The 21,988-nt window shown below is 41.6% G+C and overlaps 1 protein-coding gene across 3 annotated transcripts in view; it reads right to left on the reverse strand.

Annotated features, from left to right (window-relative positions):
• khdrbs3 (KH domain containing, RNA binding, signal transduction associated 3) overlaps window positions 1-21,988 on the reverse strand; it is a 205,915-nt gene that overhangs the window by 69,665 nt on the left and 114,262 nt on the right. For all 3 annotated transcript variants that reach the window (XR_007041146.1, XM_047384667.1, XM_047384666.1), the window contains one exon: window positions 11,653-11,833. Coding sequence is in view for 2 of the 3 variants with exons in the window: in XM_047384667.1 (XP_047240623.1) it covers window positions 11,653-11,833 (181 nt within the window). In the remaining variant the exon portion in view is untranslated. The remainder of the gene's footprint in view (window positions 1-11,652; window positions 11,834-21,988) is intronic.

A 21,988-nucleotide genomic window follows, 5' to 3' on the forward strand; every position in this document is an offset into this window, starting at 1 on the left:
GGGGAGGGGTGATGAGACAGAGAGGGGAGAAGGAGAGCAGCCCCTAAGTGACTCTTTCATTTGTATGCCAGTGCATGGCTGAGAGGCATGTTGTTAAAAGATAAGGACTGGCCTCTGAGGCCGATGAAGACTAACAGAGGGTCTGGCACCACATGTTACAACAGCAGTATCACAGCCGCTCCACTGTGCTCTACAATACCACTGTAACAGATAGGATGCCACTGAAACTCAGAGCAGGCTTTTCAGGCGCTGGATTTGCTCCCTGTAGCATGTGCTAAATCCAAATGAGTTCAGCAACTCACTGTCCTCACATTATAGACTGATTATTATGAACTGCACATGCTTGGTAGTCTGTGATAAAACCTCAAAAGGGTGTTTCAACTGCAAACAAAGTAATCAAATTAATCAAATGAAAAGAAGAAGAGTTGTAGTACATCCCAGGTAACTAAATAAAGACACCATCTGCGCTAGGAAAAATGTCTTAACTCTGTAAAGCTGTGCTAAACAGGGCTCTTAGGTACTTAAGGGCAAGGACAACACAAATCCATGAGATACTGCTCAGTAGAGAACAAATAATCCAGCAGTTTATTGCCTCTGCCATCAATCTTAATCTACATTTTCCCATAGTAGCTATGTGTCATTTATTCGGCTCTTCCTGCCAGTGCATTTCAAAAAACGGAACAGGGTGGAATTTGCTTGAGCTTTTCTGCTGTAGGGGTAGAACTAATACCCACGCCATCAGACTGGGGAGGCCAAAAAGTCGGCCCCATGCATCAAGCTGAAATATTGCTTCCCTATGTAACGCTTGACAAATCTCTTTCTTCCTGCTATTTTAATGCATTTGCTTTTGATGTTAGCTGAGTTGTAATTAAAGTTTTCTGGTGTCTGCCAAGTATTAATCCATGTCATTAATGAATTAGCCCTGTAGAAACGCATCTGCACAGTGAAATACATCAATCATCGCTGCCTGGGTTGCAACTCACAAATATTTAGGGGGCTTGGGGGCTAGCCAAGCTGACTGAGGGAAGGCATTCACACTAATACATGTGCATAATTGAAATTTGTCCATATCTGCGGTTGGAAAAAGTATTAAAAAGTTTAAAACAGCTGGAACTGTTACAAACAAGGCTAGACTAAAACCCAAGTTTGTCGCCATCACACACAGTGAGGAGAGTGGGCTTTGGCTCTCTATAACAAACATTAGATGCTTCCTTTCTTGCCAGGAAAAGGCCTTTCATGCCCTACCTCACCAAACATAAACATGGTGTTTGTCCAGCTGTAAGAGCTTAAACTGGAACTACACTTTGGTGAGATGAGACAATATGGATCTTCAGATTATACTTGTTGATCCCTGAACCACATGTTTTCCCAACATGGACAGGTGGCAAGGGTCGATGGGTTGGGGGAGCGGAGGAGTTGAGCAACTCCTGTAACTTCTCTGATCCGTCCTCAGCCGCTAGTCACACTCTTAAACACATTTTATCGGTGAACAATCCTGGAGATTTTGGTGTGTCTACATAAATCCGTGTAGGAGATATGACAGTGTAGAAGAGTGGATAATTTAGAAGTTTTTCAATTTTAAGCGATTTTGGGAAGGACAGATTTGGTACTCCTAAACAAACCTTTTTTATGACAAAACAATAAAAGGTATCAAAACAATTCCTTCACTGTGAGCGCCAGCAAAGTCTGAAGATAAATCTCCGCAAGGCTCTTGTCTCTACCTCGAATCGTTTATGAGAGGCGGCGATTCGAAAATGTGAGTTTACGGATTTTTTGCTCAGATTTTTTCCGAAATTCCTATAGATTTCCTATACAGGGTGTGTTGACTTTGCATTGCTTTGGGGCTTGTTGCCAGAAAACTGTTTGTCCCACATCAATGAGAGTGACATTTTCTTAATCGCAAAAGAGCATCCTACATTTTGATGTATAATTTGTATAGGTAGAGTGAAAATTGAGCGAGTGAAGATAGTTTGTTCGTTCTTTTTCAGGTTATTAAAAAATATACAGTGTACACTCTAGCAACAGAAGAATTCCGTCATTGGATTACATTATAAAACTAAAAATCTGAACAAATTGTAATAAAGTTTGAATACAAATTGTAGAAAAACTGTAAAAGATATCAAAAAGTTGAATTAAACAGTAATAGCAGAAGGTTGTGAAAGCATTTTAAAAGTTGAATGGTGTTTCTAGCTGAAAGTATACGGAAGTAGTTAAATGGCAAAAACAGTGAAGTTTTAGCAGAATTTTTGAGGTTTCCCATTCATTTCAATGGGAGCAAAAAACCATAAAAAGCTGAATATTTTAAAAAGTATATAAGTTATAAATACCAAAAGTCATAGTCGGAATGTCCTGAAAGGGCTGAATAATGTGAAAGTTGAACGATTGAAATAGCACAAAGTATGCAGGAGGAGTAGCGAATCAAAAAGTGTACGGAAGCAACCAGAATAATAAGAAGACGGAATAATAAAGAATAAAGAGAAACAGGATCTCAATGCCTTCAGCATTCACAAAATTACCTAAAATTATCTTGAGTCCTAAGAATATTACTCTGCAAGGTAAAGACTGGTCAGACATGTATATACCTACTTGCATTCCATTAAAATGTAGGTTATTGTTGATCACTCCTGGAATAAAGCTGAAGGTCCTGAGAATATTCTTTTACATTTCATAGTGATTCATTAACAAGACTTTAAAAAAAATATTAAATACATTTGTAATATAAATTATATGGAATTATTCAAGTGGCAAGCTCAAGTAGAAATTCCTAATAAAAAATAATTCCTTTCAGCAGATCACAAATCACAACTCCTCATCTGGAATAATTTAGGAGCCGATCTGTTCTTTTCAGGGGAGTGGTGGCCTAGTGGTTAGAACAGGAGGTTTGCGTTCCGGAGGGGCACAAGGGGCTGGGTTTGTATCCTACAGATTGCCCCAGAATGCTCCCCAGGTGCCGCACAATGGCAGCCCACTCCTCCCTATAAGGTATGGGTTAAATGCAGAGGAACAATTTTGTTGTAATGTACATGTGCAATAACCAATAAAGATCATTTAATTGACAGTTGAACAGGTAATAACTCATGCAGCCTAATTCCCAAAATGAAAAGTACATAATTTTTAATCCGTCTTCAATGGGATTAGTAGCAGGTGAGACAGAGATCTCAAGCGCCTAATGAATTACGTTAAATGAGATTTGTTTGCACTCATGGAGACTCATGAGGGGCCTCCAAGTCTAGATCACAGGATAATAATATCTGATTGAATTTAAACGAATTAATAAACTAAAAACCATCTACAGTGCCTAGAAACAATATTCAAACACGGTGATGTCTTTTTTTTTTGTTTGTTTGTCGTGTTTCAACGACATGCTTAATATTTTATTGGGATTTAATGTGGCAGACCAGAAAGAATACAAATAAAAACTGTAAAAGTATACTTGGTATAAAAAAAATCTGAAAGTGCAACATGATTTGTATTTTGTCTCCTTGGAAGCCTAAATAGTGCAGTCTACAATAAACTTCAACACAGGGATCAATACCTCCCACTAGAACATAAACTGTCTGTCATCAGAACTCTGCAGTATCGAGTCAAACAGGTCCCCATAAAGATGGAAGAAATCAAATATTTCATGGAAAATAGGGTTAGGGTTTAACCTTCAAACCAGTTCTGCGAAGGCAAAAAGAGCGTTAACAGGTAATTCATATGTGCCTGGAGTGTCCTAGAAACTAAGATGGGAAGAGAGTAATTTTCCAGTGTATTTCAAACCTCACAGCACTCTCATCCAGAGACTGGTTCACCCCAAGGAAAAAAAAAACACACCCAAAAACAAGCTGAGTGGTGTGGTGCAGTCCAGCAAGAAAAGAGCAGCTACACAAATGAGGGGCCCAACCCAGGAAAAAAACTGTTTCTCAAGTAAAGAGTCAGCGGATAATTTCAGTTTAAAGATTATTTTGAAAATGGCAATTAACACATTGATGACTGTTTTCAGAGAGGATTGAAAGAAGTCATCTACATTAAACTTAAAACAGTAACATTAAACAGAGGAGGCTGCCACTAGATTCATTCTAACACCTAGAGTGCACATTTAAGAATCTGGGCTTCACTTTGCTTCTTTGTAACAAAATCCAGTGCCACCAGTTGTCTTTAGAAGACACCTAACAAGTAAACAGTTATCTTATGTGGACCAGGTAGAGAACACCACAAATACAGTTACACATTTAAAAAGTTCAATGTTTTATCTCAGTAAAACTCATATTACATAGCTTCATTAAACATAGAGTGAAATATTTCAAGCCTCTATTTCTTGTCATTTGGAAAATTGTGGATTATAAACAATGAGAATAAAAAATTCACTCACTCAGAAAATTTGAATATTGTGAAAAAGTAAAAAAATGGTAACTCATGGTGTCATATCCTAATCAACTTTTAACTTAAAACACTTGCAAAGGTTTCATGAGCCTCTAAATGGTCTCTTATGAGTGCTGTATCCAAGCATGTTAATAGAAGTTGAGTGGAAAGGAAAAGTGGGGTAGGAAAAGGTGCAACACCAGCAGGGATACCTGCAGCTTTGAGAGTGTTGTCAGTCAAAATCCATACAAGAATTTGGGTAAGCTTCACAAGGAGTGAACTGAGGCTGGTGTCAGCTCATCAAGAGCCACTATGCACAGACGAATTCTACACATGGTCTACAATTTGGCTTTCCTCAAGTCAAGCCACTCCTGAACCAGTGAGAATGTCAGAAGGATCTTACCAGAGCTACAGAGAAAAAGAACTGGACTGTTACTCATTGGAGTGGAGAGGCACATAAGCCTAGTTGATTAACGTCCAATGTGAAGTTTCCACCGTCTATGATAATTTGGTGGAGTCATGTCGTCTGCTGGTGTTGGTCTGCTGTGTTTTATAAAGTCCGCAGTCAATGCAGACTGGTCAGATTAGACCATTATTGAACTCTCCGGTCTATATGCAAAATGGTACATCTGGAGAACAGCTAACAGTTTACATAACCCTGAACAACCACGGCAGCATCATGCTGAGGGAAAGCTTTTCATCAGGAGGGACAGGTAAATTGGCCAGACTTAAGGGGGCGATAGATGGAGCTAAATATTGGATCATGAAGTCTGTCATAGTTTGACCTGTTGCAGACTTAGCATTGACTCAAGGAGTTGAATGTAAATGCTTGCCATGCTCGCCATGCTCGTGACTCAAACCTCTGAAACTCAACCAAGATTTGGTTCTTGATGTCAAAAAGAGGAAAACGGATGAAGAGTAAGAAGATATTTTCAGCTGAGTATGTGAATTTTATGTGTTTTTGATGATGCTGTGGAGCAAAAAATTAATGAATACATGTATGCAAGTATGAGAGCAGATATTAAGCAGATATTAAGATTTGACAAATCAAGGCATGAAATGTACTCCCTCAGCACCTCATTTGCTGTGATGTGCTGAGATTTATGATGTGGCAGATGTTTTGGGGGGTCTTTTTGCCCCCAACCAGACACGCAGGTGCAGGTGTCGGGGGATGCAGTTTACAACTGTGACAATAACGGCAAACAGCTGGTCCAGGACTCATTCCCTATGACCTCTATGCATTTGAATCACAATCTCTGAATAAACATGTCACATGTGGTTAAGTATGGGCTGCTGGGGCAATTTTCCAATGCTGGCCACCTCTTCTTTCCTTCTATCTTCCTAAATATGTTGTGCTGATGTTGGCTTCTCTAGGGAACTCGTCTTGACAGTGCAGCGGGAGACTTTCTTGGCAAACGCACAAAGGGCCCGGCCCGACTCTAAACTTAATATATTCACCGGGGGCAGCTGTTCATATTACTGATGGGTTCACATGAGAGTTCGGGTGAGCTGCAAGACCACATCATAATGATGGCTGCAATAACACTGACACACTCTTCATGCGACACATTTTATGTAAGACAACAACTGAAATATGGTGACGCGTTTAAGGCATGAACCTTTTAAATTGGCCTCTGCCTAGCTCATTATTAATGAGCTACAGCAAACCTTTCACCCACATTACATAGCAGCATAGTTTCTCATGAGCTGCATGTAGTAGGGTAGTGTACAGAGTATAGAACAATAAATCAACTTCCGCATCTAAATCGTTACCAATCAACATCTAAGTTGAAAAATGTGTGACTGATGTTTAATAGCACAAGCACCATATTTTATTCAAGGACTCCAAGTAAGGCTGGTCAGTTATTCAAATAACTAGTTTGTTATCCTATAGTTCAAATAAATACTGAGTGATGTGCATTTCTTGGCTTTCAGTTTAAGCATTCTGTGTAGTACGCTATTTCTAAAAGGGATAGATCAGGATTTTTGAAATTATGAATTTAGGTTATAAGCATTTTGTATAAATTCAGATGAACTGCTCCTGAAGGCTGAAGTTAACAGCTAGTCAGAAAGAGGCCAAGACTAAAGTGAACCACTGCTATCTTAAAACAGCCCTAATTTCAAAGACATCACAGTGGTTTATGCAAAGGCTTTACAAATTCACAGATTCTAATTTTCAGCGGCAAAATTAATCGCAGGTTGGTTTTTACGACACTCAATTTTGCCATGTTGCGTATTTCACATCTTCAATTCATTTCAAGTTAGACATGTCCCCCGGGAGGGGACATGGGGGAATTTTTTTTCTTTTGTGTCCCCACGCAATACTTTTGCGTTCGCTCGCAAAAGTTGTCAATCACCTTGAGAAAGCTGTGCATTTTGGAACAGCAGCACATTTGACAAACTGCTCACAAGACAAACAACACTGATATGGCATTGGTATAGTTTATTTGTCATATTCAAGTTAACACGCAGTCAACAATGCGATTAAATGCTTAGGATAAGACGAACTGTTCAAATAACTATAAAAACAAAAGTGGCGTGCAAAAAAAGTACACATCATGCAGCAGTAATTAGCAAAAAAGTGTCAGATGTGGTCTGATTGAACATCCTTTTATTTAAGGCCGATTTCAAAATAAAACTCAATCAATCTTAAAAATGGGTCTCCCACAAAGTATTGCGAGATAACACAAAGACTATTGCGTGAGAACGCAAAAAGTATAGCGTGGGAACGCAAAAGTATTGCGAGCGAATGCAAAGGAATGGCGAGTGAACGCAAAAGTATTGCGTGCGGACGCAAAAGAAAAAAATTGCCCCATGACCCCTCCTGGGCTTCGTATGAAGACAACCAAAAACCAAAAAACAAAAAACAAAAAAAAAACAAAGTCCAGGACAGGAAACCAAAAAACACAGGAGTGTTGAGTGGAGCACAACATTATAATCCCACATTATCATCAGATCAGGAGCTTGATGAGAGGATCCAGTAAGGACGGGACTGAACTAAGAGGCTTTAATAGTGGTGAGGTGCTGATTACTGGAATACAAATCTGGGGTCTCTAATTAAAAAGCAGAAGCAGTGGAAAAAGCAGGAAGCTAAGGAGAAAAGTAATAAAGCTATTGAATAGAATGATTAGTAGAAACAAAGGGAACCTAGAATCAGAATCAGAATCAGAATCAGAAAAGCTTTATTGCCAAGTACGTTTTTGGACATACAAGGAATTTGTTTTGGCGTAGTCGGTGCAATACAATACAAATTAAACAGTATAAACATATCTACAATATAATATAAATATATGTGCACAGTTTTAAGTGAGTGAGAGTAAGTATAGAGCAGTATAAGATGCAAGAGCAATACAACAGTGCAGGTGATCATTGTGCAAGTATGGCAGTGAAAGTGAAGCAGGAGTCCAAGCTGAGTGTGTGGGGGCAAGGGAGAGTGTCAGGGTGGTTTCCGGGCTTTGTTAACAAGGCTGGTGGCAGATGGGAAAAAACTGTTCTTGTGGCGTGAGGTTTTGGTCCGGATGGACCGCAGCCTCCTGCCAGAGGGGAGAGTCTCAAAGAGTCTCTGACCGGGGTGGGAGGGATCAGCCAGAATCTTCCCTGCCCGCTTCAGGGTCCTGGAGGTGTACAGTTCCTGGAGCGACAGTAGACTGCAGCCAATCACCTTCTCAGCAGACCAAATGACACGCTGCAGCCTGCCCTAATCCTTGGCTGTAGCAGCGGCGTACCAGATGGTGATGGAGGAGGTGAGGATGGACTCAATGATGGCTGTGTAGAAGTGCACCATCATAGTCTTTGGCAGGTTGAATTTCTTCAGCTGCCGCAGGAAGAACATCCTCTGCTGGGCTTTCTTGATGAGGGAGCGGATGTTTGGCTCCCACTTGAGATCCTGGGAGATGATGGTTCCCAGGAAGCGGAAAGATTCCACAGTGTCAATTGTGGAGTCACAGAGGGTGATGGGGGCAGGTGGGGCTGGGTTCTGCCTGAAGTCCACAACCATCTCCACTGTCTTTAGAGCGTTGAGCTCAAGGTTGTTCTGGCTGCACCAGTCCAACAGATGGTCCACGTCCCATCTGTACGCGGATTCGTCACCATCAGAGATGAGTCCGATCAGGGTGGTGTCGTCCGCAAACTTCAGAAGCTTGACAGACTGGTGACTGGAGGTGCAGCTGTTGGTGTACAGGGAGAAGAGCAGAGGAGTGAGAACACAACCTTGGGGGGAACCGGTGCTGATGGTCAGGGAGTCAGAGACGTGCTTCCCCAGCCTCACGCACTGCTTCCTGTCAGACAGGAAGTCAGTGATCCACCTGCAGGTGGAGTCGGGCACATTCAGCTGGGAGAGCTTCTCCTGTAGCAGAACTGGGACGATGGTGTTGAAGGCAGAGCTGAAATCCACAAACAGGATCCTGGCATAGGTTCCTGTGGAGTCCAGGTGCCAGAGGATGAAGTGAAGGGCTAGGTTGACTGCATCGTCTACAGACCTGTTGGCTCTGTAGGCAAACTGCAGGGGGTCCAGGAGGGGGTCGGTGATGTCTTTTAGGTGTGAGAGCACAAGGCGCTCAAAGGACTTCATCACCACAGAGGTCAGGGCGACGGGTCTGAAGTCATTAAGCCCTGTGGTCCTTGGCTTCTTGGGAACAGGGACGATGGTGGAGGACTTGAAGCAGGCAGGCACATGACATGTCTCCAGTGAGGTGTTAAAAATGTCTGTGAAGACTGGAGACAGCTGATCAGCGCAGTGCTTTAGGCTAGCCGGTGAGACAGAATCCGGACCAGCAGCTTTCCGGGGGTTTTGTTTACGTCCCTCTCCTGGATGGAAAGAGCCGTCCTCGGCGTGGGTAGGGGGCTGGTGGGGGAGAGCTTCAGGGTGGGGGTTGGAGGTGCCAAGGCCCCTCTTGAGGTTGGAGAGATGGGGGTGGTGGATCGTGGCTGCAGCTGTTGGGGGGTGTCGTGGTGGATGGTTGCAGGACTGTCCCTTTGTCTTTCAAAGCGGCAGTAGAACTCATTCAGGTCGTTGGCGAGGCGTCGGTCGTTGATGGAGTGGGGGGCTTTCGGCTTGTAGTTGGTGATTTGCTTGAGCCCTTTCCAGACAGACGCAGAGTCGTTGGCTGAGAACTGGTTTTGGAGCTTCTCAGAGTACAGTCGTTTGGCCTCTTTCACTGCCTTGCCAAACTTGTACTTTGCCTCTCTGTATATGTCTTTGTCCCCACTCCTGAAGGCCTCTTCCTTATCCAGTCTTAACCTTCTGAGTTTAGCTGTGAACCAGGGTTTGTCGTTGTTGTAACTCACCCTGGTGCATGATGGTACACAGCTGTCCTCACAGAAGCTGATGTAGGAAGTCACAGCCTCTGTGTACTCGTCCAGACTGTTGGTAGTAGTCCTGAACACGTCCCAGTTTGTGCAGCCTAAACACGCCTGGAGATTCTCCACAGCCTCACTGCTCCACTTCCTTGTCGTCCTCACAACAGGTTTGCAGAGATTTAGTTTCTGCCTGTATGCAGGAATCAGGTGGACCATGATGTGGTCGGATTGGCCCAGTGCAGCACGTGGGACGGTGTGATAAGCGTCTCTGATGGTGGTGTAACAGTGATCCAGAATGTTGTCCTCTCTGGTCGGACATTTTATAAACTGTCTATATTTGGGGAGTTCGTGGGTCAGATTACCTTTGTTAAAGTCACCAACGACGATTACTAAGGAGTCCGGGTTGGTCCGCTCCACACTCAGTATCTGGTCGGCGAGCATGTGCTGTGCGACCTGCACGTTAGCTTGCGGCGGGATGTAAACACCGACCAGGATGAACGAAGCGAACTCACGGGGGGAATAGAAAGGCTTACAGTTTATGATGAAGGCTTCCAGGTCTGGAGAACAGTGCTGCTGAATCACTGTCACGTCGTTGCACCAACCACTGTTGAGGTAAAAACAGATTCCTCCACCTTTTGCTTTGTCTCTGTCCGCTCTGTAGAGCTGGAATCCTGCCAGCTGCAGCGCAGAGTCCGGTATTAATCCACACAGCCACGTCTCCGTGAAGCACAAAACTGCCGATGAATAAAAGTCCCTGTTTTTCCCCAACAGCAGTTGTAGTTCGTCAATTTTGTTGGGAAGTGAGCGCACGTTAGAGAGAAATATTCCAGGTAACGGTGTTCGTAGTCCACGCTGGCAAAGTCGTACCAGCACCCCAGCCCGTTTACCTCTCTTCCGGCGTTTCACCGCGTGAACAAAGGTGAGCGCACCTTTGACCAGAATGTCCAAAAATTCCAGAGCAGTAGGCAGAAAAGTTGGAAATAACTCCTCTGGTGTAGTAGCCTTGATGTTCATGAGTTCTTCTCTGGTGAGAGAGCTCCGGGTACCATCACAGAAGACCGTTTTAAAGCAAAAAAGAAAACAAAACAATGCGCACCAACACGCCAAGGCGACCATCTGCGGCGCCATCTTGTCACACAATAACTGAACAGATCATGTTGGAACAAGAAATCCAAAATTTAAAATGACAAAAACAGGTTTAATGGCAAGTAAATGGAATACACTGCGCAAAAAGCCCAGACCACTAAAATAAAACAACTAAGGTTTACAGAGGGAAACAGTAGTTAAGGGCGACAACTTAAATCTGTATCTTAATAACAGAAACAACCAAACAAAACCACAAATGAACATACTCTAATACATTGCACAAATAACTTTGATAGTTTTCAGATCTGAGTTATTTTGGTCTGGTTTTGTCCTTGTTCCACCAAAACTAGTTACTTGCTTCAGTCTCCTGCAAGACCAACTAATCGGAAATATACTAAATAAAGAGGCCAAGTTAATTATCTATCGAATGCGAGAAAGGAAAAACTTATCATTTTCTTACAGAATCCTATTTCACAAATCCTTTAACATACCCCCAGATACTGTCACAGTCACATTCCTTTGACCACCCCGGGTAAAAGAAAACACTGTTTACTCTTTAATCAGGCCAGGGACTCAGTCTTACTACATGTCAGTGCCTTGGTTCACTTTCATGACACTGCAATAATACCCGGTCGAGAACTTGTGCACTAAAGCATGTTATATCAGAGAAGGTAAAGACGTAATTACAATGCATAGAATTTGATATGAAAATGATGGTTCCGACTGCAAGACTGTCTCTGTTGCAATCAAAAAAGATTTTTTAAGACAACAAAACCATAGATGAGTGTTGCTATAACTGAGCACTACTTTAGTTTTGCTGCACCACAAGATAACACACAACTTTAAATCAGTAAACAGAACAAAGTGGACGGGAAATTAGCTCCTATTGCCCACAACTAGAGACTATTTTGTCAGAACACTTACGTATTCACCGTATGTGTCCTGCACTATGGGTGGAGCTGCCCTGTAGGTGGCAGCTGGTGGGGTGCCTCTGGCTCTCTGGACTCCTCTCCCTCTGGAGGTTGGGGCCCGGCTCGGCAGGGCTCCTCGGGGTGCTGCTCCTCGGGGCACTGCTGCATGCAGGGATGGAACTCCTCCACGGCTCCTGACAAGAGACACAGAAATCCTCAATGTTTGGATAAAGGAATGAAAGATATCAGATCAGAGAGGTGACTCTATGAACTACTGGAGAGAGGAAAATGCACGCAGCACCTTCAACCTTTACTTAAGTGCATTTATTGAATATATTTAGTCAAAAAATCCCATATTAAAAATTAATTGTTTTAAAAATAAAACTCCCCAACACTCTGGGCACTCTTTTCCTGGGATATAAATATGACTGGACACAGAGACATATTTCTCATAGCCACTCTCGAAAAATGGGAAAGACAAGAGAACATTATACAAGTAAGGCAGATGTATGTCAATCTTAGTAAGTCAAGAAATAGCAATAAGAAAAAGCCAAGGCAAGAGCAAGGCATTGGTCAGCATGAGATTCTCAGGGTATGATAATTAAGAAACAAATACCACGGTTCCATAATATCTAGGTATTTATTCAAAAACTCAAAACAAAACTATCTGATGTGAGCTAAATGCTTTCCATTGAAACAGAAACTTATTTTATGGAAATTATAATGTGATATATATAGATATATATCTATGTTTCTATATCTATATATAGATATATATTTATATCTATATATAAGCATATGACATATTTAAGCTTGCTTTGACATAAAAAGCTATGGAAAGTATATACTGATCACATGCAACATTTAATAGTAATTTTTAAGTGCTTCTTAGGTTATTAGTCAGGCTATCTGCTTGAATAGCTAGCCTACAGTCAACTGCTTATCAGAAATGCCCTTGTAACGTGTCAACTTTAGTTTAAAACTTAATAAAATGATAGTTGCCGCTCTTTTGGTTTGTAAACGATGATTTGTGTTTCTCATGACTGAAGTTTTGTCCAAACAAACTTGTCTTTTTTGTATTAAGAGAAATGTGTAGTTGCCTTCTTTCAGCTTGTAACACAGCAACGGGTGGGGGAAAGGCAGTTTTATGTTTTTCTAGCAGTTTTTAGGCTGTATTAAAAATCTAAAGGCTTTTGGAATTGTAAGTTTTAATTCCTCGTATACCTTGGTCAGATGAGACTTAGATTGAATTCCAGATGGGTCTCTCTTGAAATAAAATATAAATATGTTGACAAGCACCCTTAAGCCCAATCTTAAGCTTGGTGGAGGATCTGTGATGCTGTGGGCCGGTTTGTCTTCCACCGGGGACTTTTGTTATTGTTCATGGGATCAATTACTCTTTAATACACTTGTCAATTTTGAGAAAAAATCTGGTCGTAATCAGATCAAGAGGATAACACAATATCCAATCAAATTCTCACAGAAATGGTTTGCCAGATACAAAAAGCATGGCACTGCTAACTGTGAAAAAAATGTATTCTTCTTGAAACGTGAGTTTTTTCCCCACTATATACATGTACTAAAATGAAAAGTTGTATTTTTCAGTGTGGGAATATACTACTTGCATTAGGAAACCTGTATTTTAAGTATTTACACATTTTTACCAATAATTGTAAGTGATGCTGCATATAACATGACAACATGGCATCTAAGGCATTAAACGTTATAGTAATAATTAGTGCATCGTCAAAATTAAACACCCACTGTGTCCCACATATTCATGATGACATTCTCTACTTTATTTAATTTGCAGCCTTTGCTGCTTCTTCTACTTCCACTCATGTTAGTAATTTTCTGCTTTGGCCGGAACAACTTGACTAAATCAAGAAATGATGAATATGATATGGTCGGCAGGCAGGTTATAGGTGTGGGAGGAGAGAAAGGAACAGCGCAGGCGGAGGGCATGTTCCTCCAGTCGAGAAAAAGTGAGTCATATCCATTACTCAAAAGCCAGCATGCCTTGTGGCTGAATTGCTTTTCTGTCTATTAAGAAAAATGTAGATGGGGAAAAAACTGTTATTTCTAGATGCTGTATGTTAGTTCTTTTTGTCTGCATTTAGTGTTTACAGTGAAGCCTTTTCTGACTGTTAGAAAGTAGTTAATAAAAGCATCTCTGCTTGTTAAATCTGGAATTAATGGCAAGTAACCAAATGTTTTGAGGAATTTCTCAACCCAGATTACTCTCTTCATGCACATTGGAAGTTGATAAAGTTGTGCCAGAAACGTTTTGATCTCAACCCAGATTACTACCAGATCAAAAGAATAAAGAAATCACTTCAACAGAACCTGTCTGACAACATGAATTAGGCCTAAAGATCTCAGAAACCACCACATTATGCCCTGATCTAATGAAAATCAGGAACAAATGTGAAACAAAGTCATTAACATACATCAGTCCTAAAATGGTTAAACAGGAGTTTCATTAGACTGTCAACCACAGTGAGTAATTTTCCACAACTTCCGCATTGACGATTCTAAAGCACTACAGACCTCACTTGCCTCAGTCAACGTCAGAGTTCTTCATTTAAAAATAAGAAAGAGTCTGGGCATAAATGGCCTCCATAGGAGAGTTCCGATGTCAACCTCTGCTGACCAAAAGAATACAAAGGTCCATCAAACATCTGACAGGTAACGTCTTGATGATCAAATACTTTTGGAAAAATATCCTGTGCATCGATGAGAGAAAATAGTAACTTTTTGAAGGTGTGCTTTTCATTACATCTTGAGAAAAACTAACACATTTTAGAAAAAGACACAATACAAACATTCAATCATGGTGGTGTTATTATGGTTTGTGGCTGCATTGCTGTGTCAGGACATGGACACCTTGCAGTAATTGATGCAATCCTAAATTCTGTTCTTTACCAGAAAATTCAGAAAGAGATTATCCAGCTATCAGCTTGTGATCACACAGCACACTTGGGTTATGCAGCAGGACAATGATCCTAAGCACATCAGGAAGTCCTCCTTATGAATGCTTCAAAAAAACACCCCAACTCAAATAGTTTTTGAAAGGTCTAGTCAAAGTGCGAACCTAAATCCAATCAAGATGCTGTGGAAAAAAAACTCTGCATTGCTCTATGCAGAATTAAAAGAACTCTGCATGGAGGAGTGGGCCAGGGTTCATCCACATTACCACCAACCAAATATGGATAATGGCAGCTGTTGCTGTGAAGGGTGGCGCAACCAGTTATTAGGTTCAGGGAGCATACATTTTTTCACATGGAACCAAGTTGTTTTTTTCATAGATTTTCCCCATAATCTCTGTCGTACATTTAATTTAATGATCTGAACCATTTAAGCATGAAAAAAGCAAAAACAAAGGAATAATCTGTAAGGGGCTAAACACTTTTTCACAGCACTGTATCTATCTTCACTATTTTAGTAAACTAGCATTACCCTAAGGGTGGTCACTCATTTGTACAGTCTTTTAGAATTAACAAGCAACCTAGACTAACCTGCACATTTAATGAAGATAAAAGCAAATGTGAACTGCTCTTTTGTAAATCAAAGGATGCCTGACGGGGTTTGTTAAAACATTGCACGAGCTCTGCTGCATCGCCTGAGAAGTCTTTTGAAAGGAACTAACTGATCTAAAGCAGCAGCGGAAAACCACCAAGGTTGCTATCTGGATATTTTGCTTTCTATGTTTTCCATTTCAGCTACATTCCTTGTGACTGTGGTGAAAGATTGCAGATTTGGGGCAGGAAGAGCTACATCGAGAGAAAAGAGAAAAACCCTAGTTCAATGTCTAAAGGGGACAGCAAGAGACGTGGTTAAGAAAAGTAACAGCACTGAGAGTCAGCTCCTCTTTTAAAGGCAGGAATTCACTTTCAGTCACAGCCCATTGAAAAAGGGCAGAGAACATAATTCTGCATTCCAAACTCTTGTATTGATGAGAATTGTGCATTAGTGAGCGTAGAAAACTTCCTGCGTGGTAGTAATAACACTTAAATTAGGCATGGTAAATGCTAATTACACCATAATTCAAAACACTGCCAATTATACTGTAACTAAGAGTGGGACGAACACTCCATCTTTGTGACCTTGTTTATCTCTAAATCATGAGATGTTTCTTTCATACCCAACGAGAGTAAACAAAACCCTTAATTTTTTAACTCCTTCAAAGCACAGCAGCAAATCAGATGGTATTAAAATTGTTAGACTGCTCAGAGAAGCTGGCCATGGATCTATGCAGATGTGAGGGTCAAAGGTCCAACCTATTCTTTATTCAAAACAGCATAGAATTCTAACCTGTTAGTCATTTTCTCTCAAATGTTCCTTTTGAATTTAAATGTAGTTGACATCTTCACAATTACAAGATACTTACAGGGGTTGGACAATGAAACTGAAACACCTGTCATTTTAGTGTGGGAGATTTGATGGCTAAATTGGACCAGTCTTCATTGATTGCACATTGCACCAGTAAGAGCAGAGTGTGAAGGTTCAATTAGAAGGGTAAGAGAACAGTTTTTCTCAAAATATTGAAATGCACACAACATTATGGGTGACATACCAGAGTTCAAAAGAGGACAAATTGTTGCTGCATGTCTTGCTGGTGCATCTGTGACCAAGACAGCAAGTCTTTGTGATGTATCAAGAGCCACGGTATCCAGGGTAATGTCAGCATACCACCAAGAAACCCGTCCCAAGCCCGTCAATTTGACGGCGAGCATTCTGGATGCGAGGGCGGTGATGACATCATCGCATTAACGCTATAAAATTATGGTTTTGACAAGAATTAATAATAGTATTTGATCAAAACCTATTAAGTTTTATTATTATTTATAAATAGTACTGAAAAATAATACAGAGTAGCAGGTACATTTAAAAAAAAAGCTTTACTAATCTGACCAAAAGCTGGACAGCTCCATGTTATGGCCCCCTTTCACTTTGTGGACATAAACAAGCACTTAAAATGCCTTCAGCTCATCCACACTCATGTCTGAGGAGTAATCATCTCCTAAAACTCTGCGGGCCTCAGCCACCCTGCAGCCGTGAACATGGATGAGCATTTCGGCATCCACCAGGCAGAGGAACCCGGTCTGGGCATCTTGGATCTGGCGCTCTGTCAACGCGTTCTGGCTCTAACGGCTCCCTCTGCTTTCTTGCTCCCCTACCACTGTCCACACAGTCCCATCCTTTCCTATTTCCTCCTCCTTCCCAGGTGTGCGCTCGTCTTGCGATGAAAACGCTGTAAAGCGCAGAATAGATTGTTGTTACTGGACTACTATATCTATGACCTAACTTATTGTTTATTTCTTCCTCCATTATCAGTACCTTGTTTTTTAGTTTCTCTCCTGCCAGTGAGCTGGTTTGCTGGGTTTATAGCTGGGCACTGGCTCGTCTCCCTATCTCTGAACCTGCGCTGATTGTGGTACTGTTGCTGTAGTTTATATATTATTAGTTTACTAATCTGTGAATTATAGCCTAAAAATGATAAAATTGTTACATAGGCTAGTCTTTTACTACCTTGAAATAATGCACCACAACCTCCTGCTAATGGGATGACTCGTGTTTTTTAGCCAGGGGAGGCTAACTCTCTGACCCGCTGTCACTGGAACTGAATGCTGACCAAGAGCTGTCAGAATCCTTCTCGACCCCAGAATGACAATCATGTAATTTTTGAAGCATTTCCAATGCCTCTTGAGCAGAAAATATCCTTCTAGAAGCCATTTGTAGGATGCCAACAATCTCCTTCTCAGACTGCATTCTAGAGTGGCGGTTGCTAGGGCAACGCTCACGGGTATACTCAGCCGCGGGACAAAAATATCTATGTAAATAATAGGGCCGTCAAAATAGCGGCTGTGGTAGTTAGAGGTAGAAATACTTAGATCTTTTATTTACTTCATTATTTTTTTTTTAAATAGAGACATAGGAATACACAAGACACAGCTTTAGAAAAAGTCAGGATGCCAGGAAAATAAGAGTTTTAATAAACCAGAGTTATGGCATGTCAAACTTTCAAAACCGTCAAATTGACGGCACTGGGAGTTCTAGTGTTAATGCTGCCTTCTTTGGATTGAACAGTAGTTACTGCAGCTTAACTCCCTCCACTCATCCCCACAACTGGCACTGCCCACTTTGGTGGCATTTTTCTAAATTTCTCTGGTGCAGACATTTGGGCAATTGCTTCATTAAAAATATTTGTATTTAAATATTTTCCTTTTTTTTAGTTTGGTTACTGAAAACCATTTTGATCATGTCTGCCTGTTTTATTTATATTTTTTTCAATAATAAAGCATGGGTGTGAAAATGCCCTTGAATTTGCCTTGGATGGCATATTTTTAAGACCTTTGAAACATTCTATACCTAGCTAGGCATTGGTAAGCACACTAAGCAGTAATTTCTAAGCTCCAGTTTGCCTGTCTTCCCAACCGCTTCACAGAAGATGAAGTACAAATTTAGCTGGAGTATAATCAAATTGCATAATGCTTTAAATTTATTTCAGCTCAGTGTTTAATACCGTCATTCCTCACAGACTCCTGCTGGACCTGAACACTGACCGTTTTCTCATGATTCTAATTTTCCTGACAGCATGAACACAGTCAGTCTACAATGGAAATAACCTCTGTAACTCCATTATATTGAGCACAGGGGTCCCTCAAGGTTGTGTGCTCAGTCCACTGATGTTCATACAATTTACAGGACTTTGCACCCACATGTGGGAAATCTTCCATCCATGAATTCATTATATATTCAAAGTCGGGATTTTGGGGAAAGGGTGAGTAGGAGTGGATGTGGGGCTATTTTCTGTCTTCAGCTGTCATTGGCCAAAAACTGGATACATCCCGAACATGTCGCCATCCCATCACAAGGTAACAGATGAGAGACCCACAGGGCAACCCAACCACCACACACACTTACTCCTAAGGGCAATTTGGAGAAGTGGATTAACTTAAAGTGGGGATGATTTTACTCTGTGGAAAGAATCCGGAGTTCCCAGAGCCTGCGAGGAATGCCTAATTATTAGGTTTGCGAATGATGCAGTAGTATGATCTGAAATATATGTGTGAGTAATGATTTTTTCAAACCAGTCAGTCACAGATCACAGAGAAACATTGTCTCGTGCTGTTGCACAGAATAGAATAGTCTTTATTGTCATTGTACTTGGGGGTACAATAAATTTGAGGGTGCTCACGCTGGGCTACCATACACCACAGTAGGATAAACAAAAAATAAATAAATAAATAAAATAAGGCATTTAAGAAGGTTTTCTCTTAAAATAGAGATATGAAAGATGAAATGTAATATACACTGCAGAAGGCAACTCAATGCAAAAACCATATAAAATTGTGTGTAGAGCTGCTGCTGATTTGATAAAAAGTATTTCTTGATTATTTCTACTGTAGGCTGATTTATAATGGTGACCACTCTTGTTTTTCCGTAATGTTGTGAATGCACTAAGCGCAGCAGCAGCAGATATCTGAGAACTACAGTGCTTGACCACAGCTAGGACATGAAACTAATAATCTTAGGGTCATGAGCTGCTTGTCAGGAAATCTGCTTTTACGTCCACATTAATCAGAATCAGAATAAGCTTTATTGCCAAGTTCGTACATACAAACAAGGAATTTGACTCCGGTATACTTTGCTCTTTTGTTTTGTTTTTGCATTCCAGAATATACATATTTACAATGTACAATACACATATATAATAAAAAGGTGCATTTGCAGCATCTGTATGCTGTTGTTTTGTACTCTATTGGATGTTCAACAGAGAAACAGCCTGGGGGAAGAAACTGTCTCTGTGGCGGCTGGTTTTAGTGAACAGTGCTCTGTAGCGGCGGCCTGAAGGTAAAGCTCTGAACAGTTTATGTGCAGGGTGTGTGGGATCTGCAAAGATTTTAGCAGCTCTTTTCCTGACCCTAGACCTGTATAAGTCCTGGATGGAGGGATGATCAGCCCTGATTATTCTCTCTGCAGTCCTGATTATTCGTTGCAGTCTGGACCTATCCTGTTTTGTGGATGAGCCAAACCACACTGAGATGGATGAAGACAGGACAGACTGAATGATGGCAGTGTAGAAGATGACCAGCAGCTCCTGTGGAAGGTTGAACTTCTTGAGTTGCCTCAGGAAGTACAGTCTCTGCTGGGCCTTCTTTCGAACAGTGTCTATGTGTGAAGACTATCTCAGGTCCTCAGAGATGGTGGTTCCTAAGAACCTGAAGTGGACCACAGCCGACACGGTGTTGTTGAGGATGGTGAGGGGGGGTGTATGGGGTTGGTGTTCTCCAAAAGTCCACCACCATTTCCACAGTCTTGAGTGGGTTGAGTTCAAGGTAGTTCTGACCACACCAGTGTATCAGCCGGTCCACCTACTGTCTGTATGCAGACTCATCACTGAGTCCTCATCATCCTGGATCAGTCCAATGACAGTGATGACAGTGGTGTTGTCTGCAAACTTCAGGAGTTTCACGGACGGGTCCGATGAGGTGCAGTCATTTGTATAGAGGGAGGAGTGGGGATAGAACACACCCCTGGAGGGCACCAGTACTTGTTGATCTGGTTCGGGAGAAGATGCTCCCCAGTCTCACCTGCTGCTATCGGTCTGACAGGAAGCTGTTGATCCACTGACAGGTGGAGGCTGGGACGTTGAGCTGGGTGAGCTTCCGGTGGAGGATGTCTGGTATGATGGTGTTGAAGGCCGAGCTGAAGTCTACAAACAGGATCCTGGCGTACGTCCCTGGGTGGTCGAGGTGTTGCAGGACGAAGTGTAGACCTAAGTTAACAGCATCATCTGCCGACCTGTTTGCTCGGTAAGCAAATTGCAGGGGGTCCAGCAGGGGGCCTGTGATGTCTTTCAGGTGCTTCAACACCAGCCGCTCAAAGGATTTCATGACCACAGATGTCAGGGCTACAGGCCTGTAGTCATTTAATCCTAGGATGGTGGGTTTCTTGGTAACCGGGATGATGGTGGATTGTTTGAGGCAGGAGGGGACCTCACATTTCTCCAGTGATTTGTTGAAGATCCTTGTGAAGATCAGAGCGAGTTGATTTGCACAGGCTTTCAGGCATGATGGGGAGATGTTATCAGGTCCTCCAGCTTTCTTTGTTTTCATGCGCTGAAAGAGCCTGTTTACATCTTCCTCTGAGATCTTTAGTGCAGGCAGAGGATCTGAAGGTAGGGGGTTGGTTGTTTTATGGGTCAAATTTGTTCCTGAATGGGATGTGAAGGGGATGATTTGAGGTGTGAATGGCTTCTTGTCATGTCTGCAGTAGAAGCCATTCAGACGGTTGGCCAGGAGACGACTCTGTTCAGGATGGGTGGGGGGGCTCCTATAGGCAGTCAGGTTTCTCAGACCGGTCCATACAGCTGAAGTGTCACCAGTAGAAAGGCTGTTCTTAAGCTTCTCACTGTAGCTTCTCTTGGCTGCTTTGATCTCCTTTGTAAGTCTGTTCCTGGCCTGCCTGTACCGCGCCCAATCTCCACTGCTGTGGAGACGTGAAACCATATGTTTGCTGTTTGTTCAGAACAGTATTCATTGCATGAATTTATTTTAGAAAACATGAATTCATTGTGTGTAAGTGTAGCAGCAGTGCTTTTGTTTTAAATGTGTGCCAATCATCCATGGCAACTACCTCGTCTTTGCAAATCCTGCTAAACTCTGCATGCAGTATACTCTGGAACACCACTACTCATTTGTCCGCCTTCAGAGAAAGCTATTTCATGTCATTCGTTTTTGTAATATATGCAGAACCTCTTCCAACATCTCACTACAAAGAGAACCCTTCATCATGTTGTATTTAAGCTGCTCTTTTTCTTATTGAATGAAGTATGATACACTTTTGTCACAATTTAAACTGACAGTATTAATAGTATTATTACTGTTATGATCCTTGGGTATTTGGGTTTTGGTTTTCATTTGTTTGTGTTTGTATCACTTCTAAGTTCTTTTTTATTGTTTCTACGATCTTACTGTATTTAGCGCATTTTTTCTATTCATTAGTGTCAGAAAGGTCTTGCCATATTAGTTCAATTCTGTAGGTTAAGCTACTTACTTATTTCTTGTGTTTTGTTCTCTGTGTATTGTAGTTTATAATTTTAGGTCAGTATTAGTTTCCCCTTGATTTAGAGTTGCCTTTGTGTCTAGCTTAGTTCCCTTTGTGTTGCTTCTCCTTGCCTCACTTCCCCTGCTAAGCACTCTCGTCTCCCAGCTGTTCTACATTCCGCTAATTAGCTCATCTGGATCCAGTGCAATTCTCCACTTTTTCCTGAGTACATAAGCTCACTGGTGTTTATTGTTTTTTACTGGTTTCTCCCATTACTCTGCCTGTGCACCATCTCC

Source organism: Girardinichthys multiradiatus, chromosome 13 (genome assembly GCF_021462225.1).
Source record: "Girardinichthys multiradiatus isolate DD_20200921_A chromosome 13, DD_fGirMul_XY1, whole genome shotgun sequence".
NCBI lineage: Eukaryota > Metazoa > Chordata > Actinopteri > Cyprinodontiformes > Goodeidae > Girardinichthys > Girardinichthys multiradiatus.